Source organism: Netta rufina, assembly GCF_964035555.1.
Source record: "Netta rufina genome assembly, chromosome: 1".
Classification (NCBI taxonomy): domain Eukaryota; kingdom Metazoa; phylum Chordata; class Aves; order Anseriformes; family Anatidae; genus Netta; species Netta rufina.
In genome coordinates, this window is record NC_140123.1 from 93,053,966 (window position 1) to 93,077,394 (window position 23,429).

At 44.0% G+C, this 23,429-nt stretch overlaps 1 protein-coding gene across 1 annotated transcript; it reads right to left on the minus strand.

Annotated features, from left to right (window-relative positions):
• Window positions 1–1,416: 1,416 nt before the first annotated feature.
• On the minus strand, window positions 1,417–15,534 carry FAM3B (FAM3 metabolism regulating signaling molecule B; the record flags this gene model as incomplete). The annotated part of the gene is made up of 8 exons (XM_084306274.1): window positions 1,417–1,506; window positions 2,155–2,287; window positions 3,024–3,111; window positions 4,318–4,368; window positions 6,480–6,538; window positions 7,426–7,549; window positions 8,298–8,441; window positions 15,516–15,534. The coding sequence occupies 8 exons, from the start codon at window positions 15,532–15,534 to the stop codon at window positions 1,417–1,419; spliced, it is 708 nt and encodes a 235-aa protein (XP_084162400.1).
• Between the last annotated feature and the right edge of the window lie 7,895 nt (window positions 15,535–23,429).

Below are 23,429 nucleotides of genomic sequence, written 5' to 3' on the forward strand. Positions count from 1 at the left end.
AAACTAATTTAGCTGCTTTGTTTGGCAGCGTCCCTGGGCAACGGAGCAGTTCTTAAACTGGTAGCAGAAACTCTAGCTTTAGGGACTGTGGAGGGAGCTGCTACCAGAAAGCAAGGAACACAGCAGTGAGTAGTGGCAGCTATGACAAGGGTAGAGATAGGGAGCACTGCTGTGAGGGCTTTAACCCTTTTAAGAGAAAGCAAGAGCAGACTGAATCCCTGGCTGTTGGCAGCCACCCCCTCAGGTCACCACTTCAGATCTTCTCCTGCCCAAAGTCTGGAGTGCAGGACTATAGTACAGAGCTGCAAAGGCTGCTTGTGGCCCATTTGAAGCACAGCATGTTAAGAAAGTTGCTGCTAAATGAACATTTCAATGATGAGAAGAATGTCAAGAAAGATTAAAACACACCTGGTAGATTCAGTCCAGGAATGAGAGGATGAGGACAGTCTTCAAATACATAATAGACGGGCGTAAGGAGAACGGTGTTAAGCTATTCTCTGTGCAATTGGCTTGGCCCATTTAGGTTAATTCTGTATGTTCAGCTGTAAACAGTGAAATGCTACAGGAAGCAACTTCAAACAGTTGAAAACTGTTTGAATATTACAAGAAGCAACGTGGCATCTGCTTTATTGGATGCTTCTGAACAACAGGTGGGACAAACACGAGTTAAGAACAGTCCAGACATACTTCTTTTACTTCAGAAAAAGGAACATTGAATAAATGGATCCTACAGTTCCCTTTCATATATATGTTCCATTCCAGTTAGCATGAATAACACTTAAGCTTGCATGAAGTCAGTACAAATTTTTAAATTAAGTTAAACATACAGGAAGGGAAAATAAAACAAACCAAGTAAATTTGCAGCTTACATTTGCTAAAATAATTAAAATATTTTGGTCTTTACATGTTAACAATGTTATTCTATATAGTTAACATTACCAAAAACAGCTCAACAAACGTAACAACTCTTTCCATGCTTCTTCTGAAGAGAAGCAAAGTTACTAATAAATTAACATAAAAATAACTTGTTTTATTGCTAGTGATTTTATATTACCAGTTATACCAGGTTCTATTTGTATGTTAGTTTTTATAGGGAACCAAAAAAACAACATGTATTGAAAACATAACTAACAAATTACTATTGGGCAACGTACAATCACTTTCAATAATCCTGGTATTTTACAACTGATTGCCTGACCACTGTAATTCTAAACCAGAGTATTTTATTCCCACTTGTCATCAAAATATCTATTGTTTTCAGACTACAGAAAAACCTCACAGTTGAAAGCAAGGGTAAAACCTGTACATGACTTATTTTACAACTGCTGGTCAGATGCTTACTGTGTTCTGGATGCAGCCTACTAGTCATACTTATAAAAATATAGAAATATCTTTATTGATGAGGGACACATTTGTTCAGATCAAGTTCCTTGGGATACAGCCCTCTATCACAATTTCAGCTGGCCAGCCACTGTATCTGTTCTTGTCTTCATCAGAGTGGTTTATCTGTTTTAAAGTAATAACAATCTTTATCATCATCATCAATACTTGGTTTATCATTTACAAATTAAGTTTGTTAAATCTCATTTCTGTCATACAGATAAGCACTTATGGGCTTATAGAAAACAAATACAACAAGGTCACAGATGTAAACACAAATCTGATATAAAAATGGTATTTTTAGACTTCCTGAAGCCTGAGGACAAGTTATTCAAAAAAGTTTTTTTTTTTTTTTTTGATGCAGGGATTGCTGTTCATGGACAGCCAATTTGAGACTGCTCAGTTTTGATATAAAAGCAGTCATCATTTTTAGGAAGTCCTTGGAATTTGTCCTTTTAGAAGAAAATGCAAGATTCTATACAGCATGTCAGATTGGACGTTCCAAAACTGAGACTATCTAGAATCATCGGTCACTTCTGAAATTTGTCTACAGAAAAAAAAGTCTCAACATGATTTAATGCTGCAGTGGTAGAAGCCAGTAGTGTACGTGGCCCAGATTAAAAGCAAAGAATGATGACACATTAGAGAACTTGATTTGTACAACTGAGGCTTACTGAACAGACTACAGTTAAGACAGATGCTCCATGAAATCTGCACCTGAAGGTTATACGTGATATACAGACAAATACAAAGTGAAAATAAAATTAACCTGACCTTTTCTCTTTGGATATCATCTGGCAGCTTGAAACCTTTGGCAGCTATAAAAGCCCAGCTTGACCTGAACTTCATATTCTGTATTTCTTTACTTCCCAGGGCTTCTATTAATGTTTTGGCATCACTTCGTAACCTAGGAAAATTTAGAGAAAACATATTAAAAATGCATGACATAAACAACCTGAAAAAGAACACAGTGGCTTCATGGTTTATGTCAGTAGGTCAGCAGAAGCAATAATAAGAAGTTTAAAACTTCCCGAGTGCTATCTTAGTAGCATGCCATTAAACTTACAGAACAAAATTATATATTCCTCTCTGCTTCCCTGATGTTAATACAACTTGTTTGTAACAGCACAATGGAAGTAAATTTTGTCTCAAATACTGTTTGATATTTCATCCCTTTTTAAATATGGACAAGGGCATCAACTGTTTATCAACCAAATGATTAAGATTGTTCCTGTTTAATTATGATATCATCACTTCAGAACAAAATAACATACAATTTGAAAGGACTTGAAGAATCAGGTTAAGATGTAAAAAGGAATGCTAACTACATACATTCCAATTAGAACTGTAGATAGCTTCTTAACAGAAGAATGTGACCCAGAGGTAATAGCACGGCCCTTTATGAGAATAACCGTTGTTTTTAAACAAGTTTAACACACTCCTTCCATCTTTGGAAGCATCAACATACATGATATGGACAAGCACTGAATGCATATGAAATCAAAACCTAAAGAGAAGCAATGAGAGAACAACCCTGACTACATGATGAAATAAATCATTCCTTTACACCATTTCAAAAGAGTGATTGTCAGACTATGTGCTGCTCTATCTCTCTATTCTCTCAAAATGAATTATTTGCTTACCGGGTGCTTCCATCGTCATGAGTCACCATCAAAAGCAGGGACCCTTGTGGTGCATTTTTGATGAAAGTCGCCAGCTCTCCTGAGTGCTCTGTTGAATTAATTACATGGCTAATTATTCATTTCTCCCTTATATACACACATAACAAATTCCACCTACTTTCTATTGCTTTCAAATTCTCTTCGCTTTTTGGCCTTGTCTATTCAAAATGAGACCTAATTAGGCAATTATTCTCTTTGCAGGCAGAGGACCTGTCTAATTCTGAAAGATGGAGAAAGCTGCTAGCTCTCCCTGAAGACTAGGAGAGCAAAGTTAGATCTACAGTTCCCAGTAAAGATACTTCTGAACCTCTGAAAAATAAAACATTTATACACAAATGTATAGATGGTTTCTTATGTTTACCTCATATAACAAAAGCAGGGAAAACATGGAATAGTCCAGCAGAAGTCACTGATATTCTGTGCCTTTATTTTTGTGTGCTAACTACTGTGCTAATTGTAGAGCTAAGTAACACACCCCATTGTATGCCTGTTTTCATTAAGAGGGGCTGCTTATTTGCAGCACTAAGCTATTTATTGGCTTTGTAATTGCTAGGCATACATTCTATTCTACAGAAAATAAGCATCTTGTGTAACAGGAACACTGGGGACATGGCCGTCTACATACTGTATATAAAACTGTAGCCCCATGATTAGACCAAGTGTGATTTCTATGCATGCATGTACATGCATGTATGTGCATGGCCATAAGCATTCTTAAGTGGTCAAAGAATCAACTGCCAGTGCCTCACAGCATTCTGTTTCTCCTTACTAGTTAGTAAGGAAATTTGTATCATTCGAAGTCTGGAAAATGTATTGAAAGGTATTCTTAAAGTAGATCTTCCTTCTAGATACATTGAAGGATACTAAGAGACAGACTAGCATATTTTGTATGATGATTTTACAACCAGAATAGAACAAAATATAGCAGAAAATTGAATTTGCTGACTGAGATACCACATCTGGATGTGGTATCTGCAAAAGTGCTATCCTTACCAGACTGAAAAAATAGAGAGAAAAAAAGGACAATTAATTACAATAAACATTAACCAACTCAACCAACAGGAGAAACACAGTTTTTAAGGCAAAATTTTTTGTCAGGAGACCTGGCCACAGCATATCCTAACAAAAACAACAGCTGTTAGCTTCTAGCTGATCCCTTTCAACGAGACAGTCATTTAAAAAGCAGGATAAATATGTAATATGTCTTTACTTAACGCTAAAACATTAACAAAAGCTCTACTGTGCTTTTTCCTACCTCCTTCCCACATGTCAAAAAATTTTGCTGATATCACTTTTCCTGTTTTATCTGTAATTAAGAAAAAAAGGAAATATAAGCAAGAATTATTACATTTAGTCAGCATACGCAGCAGTTTCAGCTAAGGCAAGGCATCTCCAGTTTTCAGTATTATTGTGCTTCTGAGTTACCTTTTGTTTGAATTTTAAATTGGAAGGAATATAGAAAAATGTAAGTTTAAGATTTGGGTATAATATTTTGTTTTGTATAGTCTCTGCCTGTGGCAACAGTCAGCTGAAAAAAATTGTTCAGAAATCACTTCTATTACAGCACAGACCTGCAAATTGTCAAAGAAAATCACACTGGAAATAAATGAATTCTCCTTTCAACTAAAGGAAGTCACTTGCAGACTGAATCTGAATCATCATTAATGATTAAAACATTTTTATTACTTTTTATTTTAAGGAAGTAATACAGTTTATTGTGCACTTTCATGGTCTTATATATACACACATACAACGCTAGGTCACGGCCATACATTGGCAAACTGGCTAAGCCTGGGTGTATGTGAATGGGCCTATTTGGTGCCCTGATTCAGATGTGCAGGCTCTCATACTATTTGAATCTCAGTGGACAGAAACTCAACACACAGACTTCATTATCATAACAAAAATTGGGCATGCAAACAATTAGTCATTCCAAAACATTATGGTCAATATTCATAGTTGGTTATGCTGCTGTTGAGATGGTTATTTTTGTTTTTGGAACACATGTACAATTGGAAATACTTTTCAAATTTCTAAATTCATGTCAACTGAGCTAATTTACTTTGGTTATCCTATACCCCTGCTATGTGAAAGGTATTTTTCTATTTATTATACCGTCAACTTATTTCTTATCATAAGATCCAACAGTTCCTGATTTCTTTATAGCATATCTTTGATCCACACATGGTAAAATACTGGAGGAAAATTCTTCCAATCACAGGGCTCTAAATGTCAGGTTTATCACACTGACAAGGAGAGAAGGTGGTAAAATCTGTCACTAGTGAAACAAGATCCTAGAACTGGGCTTCTTCTAAGTGGAGATCACTCAGGAAAGGGATAGGACTATAGTATGGACAGTGGAGGTCCACACAACTCTTTTTCTCTTTCTCTGTTTGTAACTTGGGCTTAATAGCTCTGTCTTCCTTCTTACAAAAGAGCACATTCATTCAGAAAAAAAAGAGAAATTTTGAAATAAAATATGAATGTGGATGCTACAAGAAATTTATTGGACACACTCACTAATTTGACTGATTTAATTAGAGGACATGCAGAAAATATGTTTCACTACAAATTACTTTGAGACACTGGACAGATTTACCTGCAGGGGGAGATGGATGGGTAGCTAAAATGACTATGTATGTGATGAAGGAAGTGCTTTTTCAGTCTTTTAAAATGTGTAAAATTTGATATAGAACTTCCTCATTCAAGATGGATGCAAAGGCATCTACGTCTCTATGCTGAAAGCTCACTGTTAACTGTTTACCTATTATAACCAGTAAAACTTTTAAGATTCCTCACTGGAAACGAGAAAACATGCAGTAGTTAACTGGAAAAAATACATCACACTTCATAGTCCCAACCTCATCACCATACCCATTCATCTAAATTAAAATGGTTCATCCAGATCTGGAACAAACTACAGCTTCTGCTCCTCCTATGAGCAAAGACATATAATGGCAGTTTAATTTTAATCAAGCCTTGAATTTCTCTTTCCAAGTCTTGAATTTCTCTGGAAAAGGAATTTGTACCTTGCAGCAGAACTGCAATTCTCAGTTATGGTTTGCCCCATCTGTAGAGCAGTAGATATGCTTTAAAACAAGGACAGAACCTGAAAATTGAGTGTTACTGCTGGAGGTCACAGATATTTTGCTATGTTACTTAAGCAGCAGTAATTTTTTCTGACAAAATACACATATACCTCTTCTGTATGCACATTTGTTATTTTCTTATATTGATTATGAACGTTTCTTTTGTTTATCCAGAATACTACTACTCATGCAGTATTTTTTCTTATATTTAACACAAATCAAGTTTGCAATTGTCTTCCTTTTCTTCCATACTACCTACTAAAAAAATCCCAACATTTAAAATTTATTCCATTATAAAATGTCTCCAACATTTTTTTCTCTTACTTACAATTCACGATGGCAATGTTTATACCTCTTCCAACATTACCCTTCTCTTCACTTATAATCCTGGAATTGAAATAAACATAGTATCAGTAAAATTCATCCTTCCAGAGGCTCTGATCCAAAGTCAGATTCACCAATGCTAAGTCACTTCTTGGTATTCTTGTTTTCTTCAGTTATTTAATTCAGGAGTTTGTAGTAAACAAGAGTTATGGCTTAAAAATCTTGCGCATTATACTTAACAATAAAAAATTATGAGTCAGTCAGAGCTAATAAAAGAAAGCCATTCGAACACCTAGGAGACAGGGCAAAGGGAAGTATACTACACAGAAATTACAAGGTCCACAAGTGGAAAACACACCCTTCAGTGAAAACAGTATTGTTACAGTCACCCATATGACAAAAATGTTCTATTCAAAAAAAGTAGAACACATAGGAAGTAGAGAAAAATTTAAGACAACTTAAAAAAAGGTGTTTATAAGTATATATTCAAGCTATCTCCAAGTTATCTTTAGTCCCTATATCACCATTTTTAAGCTTTTATTTTAGGCCAGAGTTCCATGGAGAGATGGATTGTCTTGATTTGAATCATCATCGCAAAGCCCATTTGAATGAAGGAAGCAGAGATGTTGTATTTAAGATGGACCCCATGAGGCATGCTGCACAAAAAGTACCATAAAAAGTGAAACCTCAGACAGACATAAGGAGACAATAATTCAGAATTGGAACAGAAGGGGAGAACTCACATGCTCCTAAGAGTCTTACAGCATACTTACTAGCACTTAAAAGGGAAGATACAACAGTGGCCTTCTTATTTTTTGCATATCTTTTTGAAGAAAGAAACCTTTTCTTTCCCTTGGTAGGAGCCTACTTGCTGATAGCGTACCAAAATGGAACACCTTTCTTCATACTACAAAGCACTTGCTTATATTTATAGTCAGGCTGGTACTTACAGCTCATCCTCAAAACAGATTTTAGCCAGATTTCCTGTGCCACCACCACTACGAACCCGATAGGCATAGCTATCAGGTAAGCAGGGAGACCAGTGATCACATTTTTGCCTTTTGGGAGCTGGAGCTACAACAACAAACATAAGAAAATGTTTTCTTGAATGCCACATAAAAAATTTCTACATGGAAAGAACCACTTAATGTCAACCTACTGATCTCAAACAATATATATGGAGGCCAATCCTGCCAGTTTTTCAGTATCCTGCCAACATTATCATAGATTTGCCTGGCTTTAGGTTATCGTTGGCTTTCAAACAGCTGTTGGAACCAAAAGTAAGCTTATTTAGATAAAAAAAGGTCCCATATACTCGATTCAAATCAGACCATACTAATTATTCTGTTGTTTCATTTAACAGTAAATGAGGGCTAATGATAGCTTCAAGTAAATAGTTATAATTCTAATTTTAAATATTTTTCACACAAGAACATAGTCATACAACGAGAAAAATGTACAAATTAAACCACGCAGTTAGATCAGAGGAAGAAAAATGAGAACTACGTCACAGTCTGGTTAGTTACTCTAAAATACGTGTGATAGAACCAAAGCTGCTGCTGGAGCTTTGCACATGATTACATGAAAACAAATAAAGCACTGTTATATTACTAGTCAATTCTTTGCATTTGCATACTGCTAAATATAGGCTGACTTTATCTTTCATCAAAGATAGTGTCTAAGGAAGTTCAGACTTGCACTAATTAATTAACTTTACACAGCCATCTCGTTCTTACAATAGTATACTAGTTAAAAAGCCATTTGTCATTTACACTGAATGTTAGGTAAAAGAAAAAAAAAAAAAGGAAATACAATTATATACCCTTCAACACTGGTTTCTTTCCAATGTCTTGAAGATAAACGATAGATGTTGACATTGAGTCTTCGGATAAAAGAACAGCAAATAAGTATCCCATGTACCAAGCCAACAGTGATGCCAACAGAAGCCCTGAGAACTTCACAATATCTGCCAAGAAGAAAGAGAAAACCACAAAGACATAAAGATATACTCATAGCAACACACAAAATAATGTATTTTTTCTGGCATTGCTGCAAAAATGGCCTTCAGAGATGCAGCAATAGAGAGTTTGTTGCATTCCCATCTCTGACAACCCATTTCATTTCTAAAGCTCGATCATCAAGGAGAAATACCCCCCCCCAATCCCCTCAATCCACAACAGTAATACTGCAAAGAAACATGAAGTTCAACTCAGTCCTAGCAGAATTTGACTCTGAAAAGTAAGTACCAGATACCACACACGACTATACAGGTAGTATGCATTTACTGCTGGTTTTGTGCAATAGGCAGATGCTACAGGAAGGGTTTAAACACCTGCACTGACCAAGCAGGGAGCTCCCTTCACCCCCAGAGGTAGAAGACAATGACGGCTTTGCTGACACATGGGATCTGGATCTAGATGACTCAGGCATCAAGCAGGCTCAGGAAACCTTCTTCACCAGCAGCACTGTTGGGCTGGAGAGCTGTGCTCTGGCAGAGATTAAGTTCTCAGGCTCACAGCCAGGCACCACAGCTTCCACCTCAAAAGTTGGCAGACCTAAGCCTGTATGCTGACAGGTGAAGGCTTTTTTCCCCCCATGCCTTGAAGACAATTGTGAGGCACCTCCTGATGACCACAGAGCCCTGTCAAGCCTGGCACAGGAGGGATTTCCTGCTGCAGATGTGCTCTCACTGGGGACAGGTGGAGGACCGGGGTACCTGCCCGGCCGAGTCGCTGGGTGCTGCAGGGCTGAGCACACTGGACACGGAGAAGACACTGAGCAACAGGCAGCGGGAGCAAAAAACACACTTTGGTTTTTTTCCACAGCAAAACCACACTTTGTGGAGCCTGACTGCACGCAGCTCAAGAGGCTGTGGGGAGGAGGCTTGTGCTGCCTGATCACCTGGGCAGCAACCACCTGCACTCTTTGAGAGTTGGTTCCCTCAGGAGCAAAGGCTGAACGAGCGCACCCCTTGAACGCCTGTTGGTGAGTGTCTGTGCAGCACTTCGTCGGGAAATGTGGGCACGGGGTGCCTCAGAGTCAGGGATCATTCTCCAGAAACGCAGCATCGTGGGATGTGTGAGGTGGGAAGGGACCCCTGGAAGCCACCTGCTCCAAGCCCTGCCCAAGCGGGTCCACCCAGAGCAGGCTGCTCGGGGCCAGGCCCAGGCGGCTTTTGGAGATCCCAAGGAGGAGCCCCCACAGCTCTCTGGGCAGCCTGTGCCAGGGCTCCTCACCCGCACAGCACAGAAGTGCTGCCTGCTGCTCAGAGGGAGCCTCCTGGGCTCCACTTTGCGCCCGCTGCCTCTTGTCCTGGCGCTGGGCACCACAGAAAAGTGCCTGGCTCCGTCCTCTTTGCTCTCTCCCTTTGGGTATTTATGGACATTGATGAGATCCCCCTGAGCCTTCCCTTCTCCAGGCTGAACAGTCCCGGCTCTCTCAGCCTCTCCTCACAGGAAAGGTGCTCCTGCCCCTTCATCACCTCGGTGGCCCCTCATTGAACTCTCTCCAGTCTGCCCATAGCTCTCTTGTACTGGGGGCCCAGAACTGGACCAAGCACTCCAGGTGTGGCCTCGCCAATGCTGAGTAGAGGCAAGGATCACCTCCCACTCACCTGCTGACATGATCAGCCTAATGCAGCCAAGAATACCATTATCCTTCTTAGCACCAAGGGCACATGCAGACTCATGTCCAACCTGGTGTCCATCAGGACTCCTAGGTCCTTTTCTGTGGAGCTGCTTTCCAGCTGGGTGTCCCCCAGCATGTCCTGCCTGGGGTTGTTCCTCCCCAGGCGTAGGACTCTGCACTTCTCCTTGTTGAACTTCATGAGGTTCCCGTCAGCCCATTTCTCCAGCCTGTCCAGGTACTATCGGCAGCATTTTGCAGGACAGGCTCTGTTTTCACTCAGGCTTCCCTACCTGCCCTTTCTCCTCCATTAGGGCAAAGAGAGTAAAGTCAGCAACAGGGGAGCTGGGAGCCAACCCATCACATCAGAAGGCTGACAAGAACAACTGCATCATCAGGGCACCAGAACTGCAAAACACCGAGGTTTTGAGGTCGTGAGATACTTCCTGGTCTTTACACGTCCCGAAACATAATGGTCCCTTAAACGGAAAGTTGAAAATTCTGAGTTTTGCAGTCCTGAACATCTAGTTTAATAAAACCATCGGCCAAGAATATCCAGGAAGTTCACTTTGCCAACCTGCCAGTATATATTGCCTAGCCGTAATCTTCCTTGTAATTGCTTACACTTAAGAGGACGTTTCTTTTCTTCCTGGAACAGCCCTCTACAAATTTTATGATTTCTGCCGCTTCCCTGTTTTTGCCCTCTCTGGAATAAAGCCAAGTTGTTCACTTCTTCTCTTCAAGTCTTGTTCTGCAGGTCTTACCACCTTCCGTTGGCTGCCTAACTGGTCTGCGTACTGTACTGCAGAAGAGACATCTGGTCCAATACACACATTCTGGTGGCTCTGCTTCTTTTTATTCATGTCAGAAGGAAGTTTGACTTCTTAAGTAGAAATTACTGCCTCAAGTTCAGTTTATAACCCCCCATAAAGAAATCTATTGTTCTGCAAGTATTTGAACTCTCTAGCTATTCCCTATACTGTATTTTATGTGACATTATTCCTGTATCGTACCTAAAAAAAAACAAACAAACAAACAAACCAAACAAAAACCCACACATGAAAAACAAAATACAGAAAATACAGAAAATACTAATTGGTAAAGTTAACACTGAACATTAGTAAGGAGAGCCACAAAAACTGAATGTTCTTTATACTAGCAGTAACAATTTCTCTCTGACACAGTCATCATTAACAACTGAGGTAAAACTGCGGTACTTTTGCCCTTGAATCTCAAAGAGGAAGCACAGAACCACAGAATGGTTGGATCAGGAGGTACCTTAAGGAATGGTTTTGGGTGGAAGGGACATTAAAGACCATCCAGTTCCATCCCCCTGCCTTGGGCAGGGACACCTCCCACCAGCCCAGGCTGCCCAAAGCCCCATCCAGCCTGGCCTTGAGCCCCTCCAGGGATGGGGCACCCACAGCTTCTCTGGGCAGCCTGTGCCAGGGCCTCACCGCCCTCACAGTGAAGAATTTCTTCCTTATATCTAATCTAAACCTACTCTCTTTTAGTTTAAAGCCATTGTTCCTTGTCCTATCATTATATGCTCTTGTAAAAAGTCCCTCCCCAGCTTTCCTGCAGATCCCCTCCACAACCCTGGCAGGTTGCTATAATGTCTCCCCAGAGCCTTCTCATCTCCAGGCTGAACAACCCCAACTCCCCCAGCCTGTATTCACAAGAGAGGTGCTCCAGCCCCCTCCTCTGGACTCGCTCCAACAGGTCCACATCCTTCTCATGTTGAACGCAGCACTCCAGGTGGGGTCTCAGAGGGAGACCCAGAGCAGAGGGGTACAATCACCTCCCTTGGCCTGCTGGCCACGCTTCTTTTGATGCAGCCCAGGATACGGTTGTCTTTCTGGGCTGCAAGCACATATTGCTGGCTCAAGTTCAGTTTTTCATTCACCAACACCCCCAGGTCGTTCTCCTCAGGGCTGCTCTCACACCCAGCTTGTATTTGTGCTTGGGATTGACCCAGCCCACATTTAGGACCTTGCACTTGGCCTTGTTGAACTCCATGAGGTTTGCACAAGCCCACCTCTTGAGCCTGCTCAGCTCGCTCTGGATGGCATCTCTTCCCTCCAGCATGTTGACTGCACCACACAGCTTGGTGTCACCCTCAAACTTGCTGCTCTGTATTTCACTGTCCATGTCACAGACAAAGATGTTGAACAGTGCTGGTCCCAACAGTGACCCCTGAAGAACACTACTTGTCAACTGATCTCTACCTGGACATTGAGCCACTAACAGCTCTATTTGAGTGTGACCATCCAGCCAATTCCTTGCCTACCAAGTGGTCCATCCATCAAATCCATGTCTCTGCAATTTAGAGACAAGGATATCATGGGGGACAGTATCAAATGCTTTGCACAAGTACAGGTAGATGATACCAGTTGGTTTTCCTCTGTCCATCAATGCTGTAACCCCATCATAGATGGCCACCCAGTTTCTCAGGCATGATTTGCCCTTAGTAATGCCATACTGTCTGTTGCCAGTCATCTCCTATTTTCCATGTGTCTTAGCATAGTTTCCAGGAGGATTTGCTCCATGATCTTGCTAGGCACAGAGGTGAGACTGACTGGCCTGTAGTTCCCTGGGTCTTCCTTTTCTCCCTTTTTGAAAATGGGGGTTATGTTTCCCCTCTTCTAGTCAGCAGGAACTCCACCTGACAGCCACAACTTCTCAAATATGACAGACAGTGTCTTAGCAACTTCATCTGCCAGTTCCCTCGGGACCCATGGGTGCATCTCATCAGGTCCTATGGACCTATGCAGCTTCAGGTTCCTTAGGTGGTCTTGAACCTGATCTTCTACAGTGGGTGGTTCTTCATTCTCCCTGTCCTTGCCTTTGCCTTCTGTGACTTGGCCTGTGTGGCTTCTAGAGTACTTGCAAAAAAATCATTGAGTACCTCAGCCTTCTCCATATCCTGGGTGCCAGGTCTCCTGTTTCCTTCAGGAGAGGGCCTACATTTTCCCTAGTCTTCCTTTTATCCCTGACTCACTTACAGAAGCATTTCTTTCTGCCCTGCTTGTCCCCGGCCAGATTTAATTCTATCAGGGCTTTAGCTTTCCTCACTTGATCCCTGCATGCTTGGACAACTTCTCTGTACTCCTCCCAGATTACTTGTCCTTGCTTTCACCATCTGTATGCTTCCTTTTTGTGTTTGACCTTGGCCTGGAGCTCCTTGTTCATCCTTGTGGGCCTCCTGGTATTTCTGCCTGACTTCCTCTTTGTTGGGATGCACTGTTCCTCAGTTTGGAAGAGGTAATCCTTCAATATTAACCTGTTTCCCTCCAGAACTTTGTCCAATGGTACTCTACCAAGCAGATCCCCAAAGAGGCCAAAGTCTGCACTCCTGAAATCCAGCATAGTAAGCTTGTTGTATGCCCTCCTCACTGCCTTAAGCATCTTGCATTCCACGATTTCACAGAATCACAGAATTTTCTAGGTTGGAAGAGACCTCAAGGTCATCGAGTCCAACCTCCAACCTAACGCTAACAGCCCTCCACTAAACCATATCCCTAAGCTCTACGTCTAAACGTCTTTTGAAGACTTCCAGGGATGGTGACTCCACACCACTTCCCTGGGCAGCCTGTTCCAGTGCCTCACAACCCTTTCAGTGAAGAAGTTCTTCCTAACATCTAACCTAAAACTCCCCTGGCTCAACTTAAGCCCATTCCCCCTCGTCCTGTCACCAGGCACGTGGGAGAACAGGCCAACCCCCACCTCGCTACAGCCTCCCTTGAGGTACCTATAGAGAGCGATAAGGTCGCCCCTGAGCCTCCTCTTCTCCAGGCTGAACAAGCCCAGCTCCCTCAGCCGCTCCTCGTAGGACTTGTTCTCCAGGCCCCTCACCAGCTTCGTCGCCCTTCTCTGCACCTGCTCAAGCACCTCCATGTCCTTCTTGTAGCGAGGGGCCCAAAACTGAACACAGTACTCGAGGTGCGCCCTCACCAGAGCTGAGTACAGGGGGACGATCACCTCCCTAGCCCTGCTGGTCACACTGTTCCTGATACAAGCCAGGATGCCGTTGGCCTTCTTGGCCACCTGAGCACACTGCTGGCTCATATTCAGCCGACTATCCACCATCACTCCCAGGTCCTTCTCTGCGTGGCAGCTCTCCAACCATTCCTCTCCCAGCCTGTAGCTCTGCTTGGGGTTATTGTGCCCCAGGTGCAGGACCCGGCACTTGGCCTTGTTGAATTTCATGGTCACTGCAGCCAAGGCTGCCCTTGACATAAACATTCCCCACAAGCCCCTCCTTCTTCGTGAGAATGAGGTCCAGTGTAACACCTTGCCTTGTTGGCTCCTCTGTCATGTGGAGAAGGAAGTTATCAACACACTCCAGAAGCCCCCTGGTTTGCTTATGTCCTGCTGTCTTCTGTCCACAACAGATAGCAGGATGGTTGATACATTTATCAACTCTCCAGCACAGTTTGTATTCAGTTCACAAAACTGCTGTAAAACATTGCCAACGAACTTCTGGTTTTGTTTTCTTGGATTCAGAAGCCAGTGAGGGACTGCACTGAAGGAATCTATTGGGTCAGAGGTTGTGGATCCTCATCAGTATTACATTCAGAAAGAAAGACCAGTATGGGTTTCACATACCACAGAGAGGCATGTTGTCAGCAGTTAACAGGTGACACAGGTTTTCCTCCTGCCACCTGTTCAAGGAGAGGGATCAGCCACTCAGGGATATTGAGCAATACTTAGTGTCTGATAGACGAAAGGGCAGAGGGGCACCCAGTGGATGAGAAGGCATGGGCGATCCAAATGGCGGTAAGGAAGGGCATGTGAGAAAGCACAGGGAAAGATCAGTCATCCCACTTGCTGGCAGGTCTCACTTCCCTTCCTCCATCAGCAGCTCGCTTGTACCCTGGCAGCAATTTAAGTGCAATACATTCCTTTCCGTGTTTAGCTGACCAAATGTTCACGCTGCCATACCTCACTCATACATACCCACCTCTACAAGGCAGAGTTTTAAAAGGGGGAAAAATCGCCTCAGTTCTTCTGACCTACGAGTCTTGGTGTCGATTTGCTGTAGTGTTGGCCAGGGGCTTGCAATTCAGGTGACTGCAACCCGAGCAAAGCCGAGCGCTGCGGGAAAACGAGGGGCGCCCTGTGTGGGTGGTGTTTCGCAGGGCCAGTTACCTACCTCCTGCACCCGAATCCCCACAAACTTTGAGGAGGAAGAAAAGAGAAACGGAGGAGAAACCAAGCCCCCTTTCCCCGGCGCAGGGGCAACCCAGACCCTGGCTGCCCTCAGGGGGCTGTGGCGGCCATCCCGCCCTGCCCGCAGGGGGCTGGCGCTGCCTCAGGACCCACCTGGGGAGGGCGCAGGGCAGGACGAGGCGCCGGCAGCCCCCGCACCCGCTCCTCACCCGGCAGGGCGAGCTGCCGCCGGGCTGCTACTCACTTTGCCGGTTCAGCCACATTATTCGGGACGGGGATGGGTTGGTCGCCTGCCCCCCTGCCCGCCGCCGTCCCGCGCAGCAGCTCCTCCTCCTCCGCCTTCTCTCCCTCAGGGGCTGGGCACTGGCTGGGCAGCCGCCAGGGCGGCGGCTCGGGAAGGGGAGCGGCCACCTGTCCGCACCGCCCCGTAGCCCGCAGCCCTGGGCGATTTTTATTTCTTCTCCCCGGAAAGAAAGCAGGAGGCTTGCCGGGGGTTGCGCCGCTGCCCCGAGCTTAGGGCTGCCCCGGCCCCGAAGCGCTGCCGGGCAGGGCAGGAGCTGCCGCCGCTGCCATTTTCCGAGGGAGCCGCGAAGCCTTGCTACGACTGCCCCGTTAGCTGGTGTCGGGGAGGGCTGGGAGACATGGAGGTCTCCCCTCACCTCCTAGGCAGGGGCGATGAAAGGCCAGACACCGGTATTAGCTGAGGCCGCTTGTTGAGGGCACGTGAGAGTAGGAGGAAGAGGATTTATTGGTGAAGCAAACTGCCTTTTGCGCTCGTAGAGTACAACCGTGGCTCCGCTCCAGAAAAGATAATGCCCCCAACATGATCATACAGCTGCATAAGAGATAGTGCTCAAATTTCCTGCAGAAAGAAAACAGCTTACCTGCAGAGTCCGAAGCAATGCTCATGCCATCCAGCAGTCTATCTGAGAAGTTGTTTTGCCCCAAATCTCAAAGTGAAACAGTTAATTTTGGTGAAGGGTCTAGAGGGCAAGAGGGTGCATTGGGTTTATGTGGCGAGGTTTTGGTAGCAGGGGGGCTGCAGGGGTGGCCTGTGTGAACAAAGCCCAGCAGCTGCCCCATGCCAGAGCAGCACTAGCTCCAGCCAGCTCCAAAAGGGACCCACTGCTGGCCAGAGCTGAGCCAGGAAGTGACACTGGTTGGGCCTCTGGGAGAGCAGAGTTAAGAATGGGGAAAAAACGTATCCAATAGCAGCTAGGAGAGAGGAGTGATAACACCTTGAGAAGACCCAGCCCTGTAGCCTCCAGGTCAGTGCAGCAGGAGGGCAGGAGGTGCTCCAGGCAGGCAGCAGCAGCAGTTCCCCTGCGGGCTGTGGAGAGGCCCCTGGTGGAGCAGGCTGTCCCCCTGCAGCCCATGGGTCCCACATGGAGCAGATCTCCACGCTGCAGCCCCGCCATGGGTGGAGGAGCCCCTGGTGGAGCAGGTGGATGTGGCCTGGAGCAGGCTGTGGCCCATGGAGAGCCCCCGCAGGAGCAGGAGGTCTGGGGGGAGCTGCAGCCCACCCGTGGGGGCCCCATGCTGGAGCAGTTTGCTCCTGGGGGATGGACCCCGTGGGATGGAGCCGTGTGGGAGCAGTGCTTGAGGAGCAGCTGCCTGTGGGCAGCCCCCACAGGCTCAGTTTGAGAAGGACGGCATCCCGTGGCAGGGACCCCACAGGGAGCAGGGACAGGGAGGGACCCTGAGGGAGCGGTGGAGATCAAGCATCAGGCATTGACTGCAGCCCCCATTCCCCAATCCCCTGCACTGCTTGGGGGGAGGACGTAAGAGATGGTGGGTGGATGGAAGGTGTTTTTAGTGTGCTTTAATTTCTCACTGCTCTAGTCTGCTAGTGATAGGCACGAAATTATATTGATCTCGCTACACTGAGTCTATTTTGCCTGTGATGATAATGGTTGAGTGTTTTTCCCTTTCCTTATCTCAACTCTTGAGCCCTTTCCATCATATTTTCTCCCTTTTTTCCTTTGAGGAAGGGGAGTGAGAAAGCTGTTCTGGTGAAATTGAGCTGTAGCAGGGCAAAACTACCACAGATGTATGAGGAGCAGCTGAGGTCCCTTGGTTTGTTCATCCTGGAGAAGAGGAGAATGACGGGAGGCCTCATGGCAGCCTGCAGCTTCTTCTTGAGGCAAAGAGAGGGGCAGGTGCTAAACTTTGCTCTCTGGGGACACTGACAGGAGACAAGTGAATGGAGCAGGGAGCTGGGACAGGCAATGCCTTAGGTCTATCTGGTGTTCCAGCAGATGGTAGCTGTGCACCGGCCAAAATGCAGAGTAGGATCCCATTAGGACCCACTCGCCATTCCAGATGCAAGCCCTACCCTTGGCACCTATCATGGCCACTGCCATTAATTATATGATTAGTAATTAATAATAATAGCAATTAAATGATTAGTAATTAATCAAAGATGTAGAATGCAGAACACTTTCAAAATATTATTTCTGTTAATTCTGTAGCGATTCATTCTGTAATTTGAAAGCTTCGAAAAAAACCCTAAAACAATCTTCACTCTAGATACTTGTGAGACTGTAAGACCCTTTGGTGAGAAGCAGCATAGGACATCTATTCACAAAACAAATTACTGCTGCAGACGCTAAACAGAGCAGATGTGTATATGTGCACAATGCTTATATGTTAATCTTTTATCATCATAAAAGCCACTGTCCATGGAGAATGTTTATGGGCAGTCACTAGCACTATAAAGTGACAGCAGAGCAAGTTACTGCTTGCTATTTGAGCAGCTGTATTCCCTGAGTTGTTTTCTGCATCCACCCCACTTGGCTAATAAATTAGCATGTGTGTAACTCCAGTACCCATAGCTATTTAAAAGTTTTCTGCTTATCCACAAACGGCTGACAATGTATTTTTGGTCATGCTAGGATGAGTTACAATAATTTAGTGCTTTAAAACAGAGGGAGAGCTTTTAAGGCACTGTAAGATTATTGTACCAAGTCTGGACTTGTAGAGGTCACAGAGAAAACGAAACAAAAACTGCACTTCATCCAGATATAAAATGTTGGCAGGAAAAATTTCCTTAGTACTAGCAGCAATAGCTCAGTACATTATAGGTCCAAATCCACTTATCTTTAATAGTGACCTAAACTTCTCAGAAGAGAAAAGGAAGGGGAATGACAACATGAAAGGAAGAGGAAAATCCCCCTCTTAAAGATGGATACTGTGATATGTCCCTGCCTAGGGTATCTGTAGTCTGTTCTCTGGAACTGCTGCTGTCAGTACAGTCAGTAGGCCTGCAGGTCCCTATCATGCGCAATCCCACACAGTCAACAGCCAAGTCTGGATGTAAACAATTCTGTATGATTCTGTGATAGTGTGGGAAAATGGTGGATTCAAGGTAATCAACAAAAAAGAATATAAGCAAACCAGAAAACTTTATGCAAATATATCAGCAGTTAAAAATCACTATAAAACAGTCTAGAGAACATTTAAAGTATACACCAATAAAAAATATTCTCAGTGAGACTATGGAAAGCTGAAGTTAGTGGTAAGTATATGTTTAAAAAAAGCTTCACCAAAGGAAACGTAAGTAATCACAGAACTGAAGGAGTTGGAAGGGACCTCGAAAGATCATTGGGTCCAACCCCCCTGCCAAAGCAGGTTCCTTAGAGTAGGCTGCCCAGGTAGGCATCCAGACAGGCCTTAAATATCTCCGGAGAAGGAGACTCCACAACCTCGCTGGGCAGCCTGTTCCAGTGCTTTGTCACCCTCACCATGAAGAAGTTTTGCACATTGGAGCAGAACTTCCTGTGCTCCATTTTGTGTATTCTCCATGTTCTGTATTCTCATGCAGAATACTTCAGAACTGTGCTGGGTGCATAAAAATAAAGAAGCTGAACAATCACAATACAAAGTATTGTTTAGTCATAAAAAGTAGTTTATTTTACCTGCCAACTATAACAATTACATGTGCTGATATTCATGTATAAACTGTCAGTGCAGATGCTCGGACTCTACAATAACCCACATTTCTTATTAAATGATATTGAATTTCTTAAAAAACAAACAGACACAGACAAATGAGTTAAGGTCTAAGCATTAATTACTTTTAAGCCTCTGGAAGGAAAGAAAAAAGCTATTTATTGTTTTGGTGTAGAAAATGAAGAATAGTTAATGTTCACAGTTTAAACATCCATCACAATTACATGTCCTGAAAAACTAGACAGTACTTGAATTGAAAGCAATTATGCACATCCTTGTCTATATTGCACCATGCTGATCAGAAAACCCTGTTCTTGCAATAAATTCTTATTGCCTTGTTGCAAACTGTCCTGGTTTCAGTTAGGACAGAGTTAATTTTCCTCCTAGTAGCTGGTAGGGTGCTATGTTCTGGATTAGGATGTTGTGTTGATAACACACTGATGTTGCAGAGCCGTGCTTACACCAAGCCAAGAACTTCTTAGCTTCTCACTCTGTCCTGCCAGCAGGCAGGCTGGGGGTGCAGCAAGAGCTGGGAGGGGACAGACCTGGGACAGCTGACCCAAACTGGCCAAAGAGTTATTCCATACCCTCTGACATTGTGCTAAACAACATATAGGGGTGGCTAGCCGGGATGGGGGCCCGGCATCAGCTAGGCATCAGTCAGTGGGTGGTGAGCAATTTCATTGTGCATCACTTGTTTTGTACACATGGTTACTAGTAGTACTATTATTATTCTGTCTTAATAAACTGTCTCTGTCTCAACTCACAGGCTTCGCTTTCCTGTTTCTCTCACCCATCCCAGAGAGGGAGGGGGGGAAGGGTGAGCGATTGGCTGTGTGATGCTGGTTGGGTTAAACCACAATACTGGAATAGATTAAAGCCTCTTCAAGTCAATAAAGATACCTGCCTTCAGCTCCTCCCACTCTCCCTGCCACTCAGAACTATCCTGCCTCAGGACAGATCTCTGGATGACACTCTTAAGTAGTTGCTTAACCTTAGACAAATCCTGAAGTGCATTCAGGAGACATAACAATAAGAACATGCTGGTCTGAACATCCCAAGGATAGTCCAAGTTTTGGAAAGCTACCATAGCTCTCCTGGTGGAGAAGAAAGGGAGAGTGAACAAGGGGGAAAACACATCTTCCCCTGACCTTACCTCAGAAACTACATATATTAACATCTACGCCTTTCATGCTTTTCCTTCAGGGAGCCAGTCTACGGAGGGGTCGGGGGAGATATCCAACAATAATTTCTTTCTCTCAAGTTATCTCCTTGAAGCTAAAACCCCTAGAAATTTAAAGGCTTTTGACTTGCATATTGTGAAAACAGCATTTCTTTTATGAACAGCACATTCTCACAACTTCTACTTAGTGAAAGTTACGATAATGCCACCAGTATATATCCCAACCTGTTTCTACTTACCACAAGGCAAAATTTGAACTCATATTAAGGCACCTTTTCCACATTGTGTGTTGTTGAATCTTAACAAAGAGTTAAGAACATTCTTCAAAGTCAGGCTTACCTGTATGCGCTTGAGCTTCTGGGGTTGATTTTCTGCTGCTGTTTTTTTTTTTTTTTTTAAGGGCTGGAAAACAAGCTTAGAATCCATGTAAGCAATTTCACTGAAAACAGACAAGGTGAAGGAAGTACTCAAACTCCTCAACATTAAACAACTGAGGAACTGAGTAACACTTACCTGCCAGCTTCTGAACTTGAGTCACTGCCACGCTGCTTCACAGTGACTTCGCACCACCAGGGTCTCACCAGAGATCTGGGGACCTTGCAGTAGCACGATTCTCAGAGAACCCCTTTCCCCCCCATTGTTTGTATTTACAACTCAGGTAGCCATGCCTTTAACGGCAGCTTCAATTTTTCATCCTTTTCTCTCACAGTCTCTGCATGGTCACGCTGGTAAAACCGCAGGGTGGCACGGGCCTTGGTCCTGCTCTGCTCTCTTCCTTTTGCAGAAGGACGCTTTCCCCGATACCTCAGACACTGGTTTCTACAGCTTGGGAGGAAGATAGTCTCTCCTCACTGGTGGACCTATTCCAAATCTTTCTCCACAGCCGAGACGCAGGCCTGTAGGGAAGAGGAGAGGCTTTCTTCATACTGCTTTTGACTTACATGTTGTGAAAGCGGTATTTCTTTTAGGAACAGCACAGTCTCGCAACTTCCACTTAGTGAAAGTTATGATAACTCCACCTGTACCTTCCCCATCGATTTCTACTCACCGCAAGGCATAATTTGAGTGCACATTAAGGCACCTTTTTCCACACTGCCTGCTGTCGAATCCTAACAAATAGTTAAGAACATTCTTCAAAGTCAGGCTTACCTGTAAGCACTTGAGCTTCTGAGTTGGTGGGGCTTTCTTTTTTAGCTTTCATTCTCATTATATTTCAAAGGGCTGGAAAGGGAGCTTAGAAGCCACGGAAGTAATTTCACTGAAAACAGACAAGGTGAAGCAAGTACTCAAACTCCTCAACATTAAAGAACTGTAGAGCCCAGGAACATCTACCTGCCAGCTCCTGAACTTAGGTCACTTCCACACTGCTTCACAGTGACTTCGCACCACCAGCGTCTCACCGTACCGAGAGGGCACCAACAACGTAGCTAGCTCATAGAGTCACTAAAATTGTTTCACAGAGATGGGAGAAAACGTGAAGAAAAAGCAGCCCACCGGGGAACACTGAATCCGCTCCACCACAACAGCAGAAAAGCACCCTAGAGAACCTGAGCCTCAAACTCCCCACCGGGAAGGCAATTCCCCACAAGTCCTCAGGCTTCCTATATAGCAAAAGTCAAATGATGCACACAGGTTTCACCTTACAAGGGTGGAGCCAAGAGACCTCCTGGAATAGGCTCATCTACCTGGCTTCAGTCTTTTAAGCTCAATTGCTCCTTGTCACTAATAGAAATAACCTGACAAGGGGCTTAGTGGTTAGAGCTGACCTAATGAATTAACTACAAAAAGTGCACAACGGTCATATTTCTGTTAGTCATTCTGTGAGGACAAGTAGTACAGAGCCTGTTTAAATAAATAGATAGATAGATAAACAAACAAACGAAAGAAAAGACATCAAAGAAAAAAGAAAATGACCTTAAAGGCAAAATTGCTCTCATAGATTTTCATCTGTCTAGTCATGACAGATAAAGAATATAGCAATCAGAGTTACTTTTCTTGGCATTAATGGTATTTAAATCTGCTTTTCTGAGATGTCTTCTTTATGCAGGACTTTTCAAAATCTAGCCCCGTGACCTCTGACTACACCGTTTACTTCCACTGCGTATAAGCTATCACGTCTGAATGCCAGGATCCGGATCGTCACTCATTATTCAGGTCAAGGACTGGGCCGAAGGTTTGGGCTTTGATTTGGTTACATGCCTACATTTCCTGGCAGATCATGGGAAGAAGATTGGCTGGCTTGAGGGAGCTCCTGTACACATGGCTTTTAGGCTGCAGCCAAAGTGTTCCTCTAGATCTGGAAGTCTGAAGAGGGTTGCAGTCTCCAAGCTCAGATACAACCACATGTTAGTCTGGCGCAACTGATTTTTGTGTTCCTTGCACTGGCTGTGCAAGGAACCTCCTCTCCAGAGGCAAGGACATGCATCTCTTTCGTGCTCCTTTGTTAGTGTCGCATTAAGGGGTGTAGCTGATTAACCGTTATGGGACCGGTTGGATTCAGGGTACGGAACCTGTCGGATACACCAATAACGTGTTAACTGTCTGGGGTCCGGTCGGATATTCACCAATAACGTGTTAGCCGTCTGGGGTCTGCTTGGATTCAGAACACTGAACTATCACGCTCACAGATTCACCAATAACGTATAACCACCCTTACCCTAGTTGCACTTAATGAGAGCTATGACAATGCAATCAAGTGTGATTTATTACAGCAACAGATAACCAGGTTCTTTGGATTGCCGGCGATAGTGCCTGTCTGCAAAAGCAAGCTAGCATGCATGAAATACACAGGTGTCACAGGTGCGCAGCCTAGAAATTAATGCGTTAAATGGATCAAAGATCCTAGAAAGATTTATAACTGTTATATATGGAGTGGTAATTCGTGTCGAGAAAATGGTTGATATTAATAAAGAAGGGGAACTTTGGGAATGTGGCCATGGGCGTTGGAAAGCCCCGTGGTTGAGATAACATGAGACTCTTAACGACGAGGCCATCAGGAATATAAAAGAGTTTAGAGGGAACAAA